Source organism: Austrofundulus limnaeus, unplaced genomic scaffold, assembly GCF_001266775.1.
Source record: "Austrofundulus limnaeus strain Quisiro unplaced genomic scaffold, Austrofundulus_limnaeus-1.0 Scaffold58, whole genome shotgun sequence".
Classification (NCBI taxonomy): domain Eukaryota; kingdom Metazoa; phylum Chordata; class Actinopteri; order Cyprinodontiformes; family Rivulidae; genus Austrofundulus; species Austrofundulus limnaeus.
In genome coordinates, this window is record NW_013952460.1 from 1,569,826 (window position 1) to 1,577,319 (window position 7,494).

The window sequence follows — 7,494 nt, forward strand, 5'->3', positions numbered from 1 at the left end:
TAAATAAAGTCTAATGTTATAATTAATCATGGATCCCTTTTTTTAAAGCATTTTTGCAGAAGAACCGAAATAAATTTAGCGATTTGTGAAATGCTTAAATTTAGTCCATTTATAAACTAAACACTGAGGCCTGGTGCTGTTGGAATTATATCATCAACCAAAAACATGATTTTTATAAATCATTTGTTTCTTTTATTGGAAATGTAAAGAATCATCTGTTTCCTTTTTTAAATTCCAAAAGTAACTTTGTTGCAGATTTATTAAACAAAGAAAGTAAGAATGAACCTTATTGATTTGCTTAGTGAAAATAATCAAAAGGTAAAACATCTTGTTTTTATCTTCTCCTTAGAGCCAACAAGCAGCACCCAGACTGACATGTGCTCAGGCCAGGAGGCGGAGCCAGCCGAGAGGGAAGCACTGTGTGGCTCTGACGAGGAGGGCAGCGACATGGATCAGACGGAGCAGCAGGAACCTGCAGGCGTCCTGGACAGGCCAGAGACCAGCAGGGACAGTGAGGAGAGCAGCAGCGACCCGGTCAGCAGCAGCAGCAGTAGCAGCAGCGGTAGCAGCTGTAGCATAGAGGAGGGGGTGGAGGCGGCCAGAGAGGACATCACGCTCGCTCCTTCCAGCAGTACAACCGAACCTCCTACAGAGGGCGCCATGGGAAGTGCCACGTCACACACTGGGACCACCGAGGAGCCTATGGAGCAGGACTAGACCGAGGACCACCCTGTGACCATAAGCCAGCTCCTCCTTGAATCCAGCCTTACTGTCGCTGAGGGCAGAGGCACCTCAAACACAAGACAAACACCTCGTCCCACGTTTGGACACTCCTCGAAAAACAGCTATATATCTTTTTTAAATTATTTTACTGGAATATTTTATTGCTTTTCCTGATTTGAAGTTGGTTTCAGCAGCCTTTCTTTGAATTGTTGTCTTTTTTTAAATCAGTTGTGTTCAGTGGGGTTGTTTGAACAGTGCAGTGGTGCCACTCACTCCAACCATTTGGGCATTTAATGTCATATGAAGTCCTTTTTAAATACGGTTCACCAGAGTTCAGAGCCACTGTTTGTTGTGAAAAATCKAAAGAACTTCAATCTCCTGGTTTCTCGAGGCTGTTCAGGACACATTCTGTTCAATCTTTACACATCTGTCAGGTCGGGGGGGCTTTTATTTTCTCCTGTCTTATTTTTAACTATAGTTTTACAAAAACCACACTACCAGTCCAAACTGAACTATACTCTGACATGCTACCTTGTAGAGGTGTCCTCTGTAAACTGAGATATTTTCAATGAGTAAAACCATAATTTATGTTTTCAGTTCACTGACTTATTTTTGGAGTATGTTTTTGTTTTCGTCTGCCAGTCGCAGTTTCCAAAACCAGCTGTAAGTACAAAGACGAAGGCTTTCTTTGTATCGTGATGTCACCATTGTTGTTCCACTGACGGATAACCCAGAACTGCTCCTGGTTCCAGTTCTACTCCCGTTTCTGCAGCTGTACTTTTTTGATATTTAGAATTTTAAATTTCTGTAAAGTAGATTTTTGTAGATTGTTATACAGTATGTGTTCACTGCCTTTGTGAAACCATATATAATTGTATAATTTCTGTGTATACTCTGAATGCTTTTGCTTTTAATGCGGTATTCAGAAACAGCAATAAATGTTAACATTTTTATGCGTGGAAATTTTTTAATCGTAATTTTCTGTATGTTTAGTGATTGTTTCTCCCTGTTGAAAAYCAAACATCTGGTTAATATAGGTGAATATTTTCACTTTAGATAAAACACTTACGGATGATGGTTGTACAGTTTTGCTCTTGTGCAGTCTGAATAGTGCACAAAATGGCTCTATACTTCTAAACAAAAATAAAAGGTCTGTTCTAGATTTATATATATTTATGAATTGTTTTATGAGTTTGGAGAACGTCTCATTGTTTCAACAGCAAAGTATAAARGAAGGAATGCTGAACAAAATGTGCAGCAGATATGAAGTAAACTTTGTGTTTGCATTGTAGAAATATAACTACAAATATTAGTAATGTAAACACCTGTTCAGTGCTGAGACTGCACTAAAAGAGAKATTTCTGTTTTGAAGTTATGAACTGTAGAAATGGAAATTATTTCTGATCATATTGATGAGCTAATGTTCAAGTAGATCCACCTCCAAATCAGTTTCCTGCCACCTTTATGCCGCTGCAGTCTTTCATCTCATGGTGTTTAAATCTTTTGGGGGTCTGTTGGAGCAGGCAGCAGGTCTGACAAAATAACTGTCAAATATTTCATGTCAGCTCACTCGCTGTGAAAAGAAGCAGCTTAAAGGAGAACATTTAAATCAGGGGTGCCCAAATTTTTCCTCGAGGGGGCCAAAATGAAAATMTATCCATGGCTTTGGGCCAAATGCAGTTATATAATACATGAAATACAAATACTTTTAAAGTAAAGTCCTTTATTTTTAATGATTAAACTGTCCAATGGCCCTCTTTTGTTTTAGTCTGTGCACTTGGAGAAAGTCTGTCATACGCTCAAGTAGCAAAGGCTCATGGGACATTTCATAAATTGATAAAATGAGTTTTTGTGGCCTTATGAAGTGTGAAAATCTACGTGGGGTTAAATCTGATCTAAGTATTTCTTGTTGTCATTTGTTGTTTCATGTTTAATCCTAATAAATCAAAGATATGTCAGCACCATGACTGAAAACTACCTTCACTACAGCCCTTTTATAAAGTCATTTGACCAATGGAAACACTGTGTTTCTACATAGGATAACAGCTTACAACCTTGTAACTTTGGCAATTGTTGGTGGGACAAATGAAATGGCTTGGCGGGCCAAATTTGGCCCACGGGCCCCACTTTGGGCTCCTCTGATTTAAATATCAGCTTTTTATTGAACAAATATTTAGTCTGATGAGAAGTTTTTACAGAAACTGACCTGAGTCTGCCCTGCAAGWGCTACAGCTAGCTGCAGCTGCCAGTATTTGATTCAGCAAAATAGATGTATACTAATGAGTGGTGGGCACAGTTCCCCTAAAGCACTAATAGGGGAACTAATTTCCTGATTAGTGCTTTAGAGCTTTTGCTAATTTCTTYATTCATTCAYAATTCATTCAATTCATTCATTCACAAGACAAATTAAAGTACCATGARTCAAGACTATSTGCACTACAGTTCCTTGTATAGTTGGACCAAATGTTGGAGTGTTTCTAAATAAAACTGGAGAATACAACCTAGTAGCCAGAACAACTGCTGGTGGGCCAATCCAAATGGCTTGGTGGGCCAATTTTGAGCTGCGGGCCCCACTTTGAACAGCTCTGCTTTAAAAGTTTCCAGAAGCTACTAGGGGCTTTTATTTTGAAAACTAGGGTGTCAGATGACTTCCTCTGGCTCTTCCAGCTTGACTCCCTTACAATAATAATAATAATAAAAAAGTCAAAAGGCTTTTAAGGAATTTCAGGGGTGATATTTGATGTGAATTGAATCTTTGATTCATTTAGCTACTTTTGGCTTTTGTAAAAATGCAATTTATCAATTTTTTTTATTATTTTTACAGAGAACCCCACTTCATAAATGGTTGAAAATCCTGTTAAAACGATACAGAAGTGAACTACCGTAGTTGAAAAAAATGTTGTTTTTTTCAGTCATTTGTTTTATTTAAAGTTTGAGCTAACACTCCTTAATAAAGCTTGATAAAGCTCTAAAAGTATATAAAAAAAGCACTGGCCTTGTCATTTCACTCTGAAGTTTAACTGTTGGAGGGCAAAGCAAAGTGATCTCAGAATACATCCAGCGGCCCTCCTGTCATTCAGAAGTGATGTCCACCATCTTCAGACCTGTTAGCGCTTCCTTTAAGCGAACAGAAATGATCTCTGCTGTCTTTTGACAGCTGAAATTTGCCGTGCCTCCCTAAGGAAATAAAGAGCGCACTTCATTAATCCATTCAGCTGTTTGAGCTCAGCTCTTTGAACACTTTCTCTCCAGAGGAACAAATGTCAGTTCAGTAGGGATATGAAAACCAGCGGGACATCTTCGATCCCACCCTTCGACCCCTGCTCTTTGAGATGCAGAGCCAACAGGATGTTCCCGAGGTTCTCCGCTGGGTTTCAGGAATCACCAGTGGCCTGTGGAAGTGACCAGCTGAGCCTTTATTGAGTTATTCTTTAGCGTTTTAATCTAAATTTTACTTTCTGCTGTGTTTGCAGGAGATACTGTGTGCATGGAGATCACCCGCCTCCTTTGATGTCTGAGTAAAATCATTTGGTCAAACTTTATGTTTATTAAAACTTGTCCACTGTTTCATGGGATTTTTATTCATTTTTGCAAATGTTACAAATGAATGTGTTGACACAGAAGGGAGAAAACATTATTGCCTTTTGAAGGCTATAATAAAAAAGTCAAAAAAAACTCAGCAGTAATTTTAATGGTGACGTTATGTGCAAAGTGAAGGCTTTTATCAGTAGCTTCAGTKGAATTACCGTCAAATTAAAGCCTCAACCCTCATTTTGCAGGACGTCCTCTGGACCYAGTGCTCATCGGGCCTCTGGGTCCTCATGGGTTGCTGTGTGTAGATATTCTATAATTTTATTCTTCATCATCTGCCTGAAGAAAAACTGCCTTTAATGAAACTCTGGCCTGCGGTGAAGCGTAGAGAATCACAGTGTGAAGCAGAAGGTCCCAGTCAGCCGTCCTGACAGGGYTCAAAYGAAGACGAGCTGGTTTGATTGCAGACCTGAAGCGACCCAGCTGTGCCCATCATGATCCGCCTCACAGGTCGAGCTCCCTCCACGTGCAATCTCCACATCCTTCAACAGAGGGTACTGTTTAGTTTCCAGAGCGGACTTGAACTGCCCGGTCCTGGAGCCAGAGCTCAGGAGGCTGCTGCTCCCCTCCTTCATACACCACCTTTTAATGAAASGACATGCAGACACCAACTCTGCCTGCAGATTCAACTCCGTTTCATTTGCTTTCAGTTGGAGGGAACTTGAGGGCGTGGAGTACTGAACACCTGTGATGAAATTAGAAAAAAAYTATGTTTATTTGGATTTTGGCTGAAATGGGGGAGAAAAACCGACTCTTCCTTCACAGTGGAAACATTCAAAAATTAAAACTACAGAAAGTTCAAACTGTTGACACGGTCTTGTGGTCATCACCCTCTGAAAAGTGAAGGTGGAGCAATATTGTTTTTGCCTGTGTGTGTGTGTTTATCTGTATTATTAGCAGAGCATCTCACAAAACCCCTGGAATAATCTAAYAAAACTTGCAGAAATGAAGATCAGGGGTCTGCAACCTGCGGCTCTGGGACCCCTCTGCAGTGTCTCTTTGAAAATGTGACCAAACATAACAGAATATATATATACATATTTTTTTTTTGTTGTTTTGTTTTTTTATTCTCACACAACAGAAATCAATTTGTATGCAAAAATGTGATCCATACTACAAATCCAAAAAGTAAAACATGTTCGCTCATGCTAGCCTGATGTCTGCGTAAATGATACAACTTCTTTCCCTCAAATCCATTAGAATTACCTGTAAAGAATTTGAAAACTACATAATAAGAATTAGAAAAAATATATAGCTGAATAGTTCAGTTATATTAGTTTTTTATGAAATTTGGTATAAAGTACACAGCAAAAACCAGAGTGTTAACATTTCAGTGTTAAGCCGGGTTCACACTGAACACATTTTGAGCAGCCAAAATGCACCTGACGCCTCGAGTTGGACGCTTGTCAATAATGTCCGCACAGACCGAACGTGACTAGACGCGCATCTGAAGAGGGAGGAGCTTCTTGTTTTTTTTAAGGTCTGTCTTTAACAGCAGATGAAATAAAGATGAAATAAAGATGAAGATGAAAACTAAAGAGCAAGCGAACGTTGTGCACAGCAGATAATTAATTCACCAGATAATTTAGAGGTGATTCGTTCAGTTAGTATCACCACACCAGGAGCTGCGAGCTGACAAACTATTTTTTGTCCTGAGCCCAGTTTAACACCGCGGTCAGTTTAATGAGCTGCTGACCCACATCGCTGCTGATAYCTCCAGCCAGAACACCAACTGCAGATGGTCCATTTCAGCTAAAGAGCTTCTGTTCGTTTCGGGTTAGTGGRAAACATTCAGGAAACCATCACATGGAAAAATGAGCCTCTCTGATTGATTGACGCGGCGCGTCGAGCAGCAAGAGTTACATTTTTTGAACTCGAGCGTCGGCTGCTTTGGATGCGCCGCATGCACGGAAAAAGGCTCTACCGCTACCTTGTGCGCTGCTCAGACGCGCCTAGACGCGCTGCACTGCTCCTAGACGTGCATCCACCATTGACTTTACATGTACCGGTAAACTGGCTGCTTCAGCTGCTCAAAACGCGTTCACTGTGAACCCGACTTTAAACTTTTCAGAAGTGTTTTTGTTTTAACACGATCTGAGTTAACTGACAGCAAGGTTTACCAGTGAGTTAATTTCATCGTTGTTGTCTTAACTCCGTCCATCGGTTTTCTTCCACTTMTCCGGGGTCAGGTCGCGGGGGCAGCCGCCTAATTAGAGAGACCCAGACTTCCCTCTCAAGGCGTTCCCAGGCCAGTCGAGAAACATAGTCCCTCCAGCGTGTCCTGGGTCTTCCTCTGGGCCTCCTCCCAGTGGGACCTGCCCAGAACACCTCACCAGGGAGGCGTCCAGGAGGCATCCTAAGCAGATGCCCGAGCCACCTCAACTGGCTCCTCTCGACGTGGAGGAGCAGCGGCTCTACTCTGAGTCCCTCCCAGATGACTGAGCTTCTCACCCTATCTCTAACGGAGAGCCCAGACCCCCTGCAGAGTAAACTCATTTTGGCCGCTTGTGTCTGCGATCTCGTTCTTTCGGTCACAACCCAAAGCTCGTGACCATAGATGAGGGTAGGAACGTAGACCAACTGGTAAATTGAGAATTTCACCTTTTGGCTCAGCTCCCGCTTCACCACGATAGACCGGTACAGCGCTCGCATCACTGCAGACACAGCAACAATCTGCCTGTCGATCTCCTGCTCCATTCTTCCCTCATTCGTGAATGCAGCATTTTCCTGCATATAAATAATCATTTCTGATTAGATTTCACTTGTTCCTATGACAATGGCTCAGGAAGGAAGAAAAACCTCCACTTTGACTTCAGACTATTTTCTAAAGACTTTTGCATGAACTTCCTTTGTGGCTCGAATTAACGTCTCTCACATCAATCCCCCACCAGACTTCCTGACGCTTTACTGTTAATAGATAAGAATTGCCACATTCCTGTTCCGAATCCCACAAGTTCTGTTGCTTCTCCCATAAGCACAAGACTGTTGGTTCCTCTTCAAAGGGATCATAAATGCCTTTAACCAGACTCTTCAGTGACTGAGAACAAAGGACCTACATTCTTCATTAAATGTGAAAAAAGGAGAAAAGATACCTGTGTATCTAATGTTTTCTGTCTTATTGTAAAGAACGTCATCTAATCCATTTTTCTTATAGAAAAGAACTAAAAGACCATAAAGGAT

General features: G+C 41.2%; 1 protein-coding gene across 1 annotated transcript in view; it reads left to right on the forward strand.

Moving 5' to 3' along the window:
• Positions 1-1,686, forward strand: part of ppp4r2b (protein phosphatase 4, regulatory subunit 2b) — a gene marked incomplete at its 5' end in the record, with an annotated part of 4,596 nt that extends 2,910 nt beyond the window's left edge. Inside the window, 1 exon segment of the mRNA XM_014009478.1 lies at positions 350-1,686. Coding sequence (XP_013864932.1) covers positions 350-717 — 368 coding nt within the window.
• Between the last annotated feature and the right edge of the window lie 5,808 nt (positions 1,687-7,494).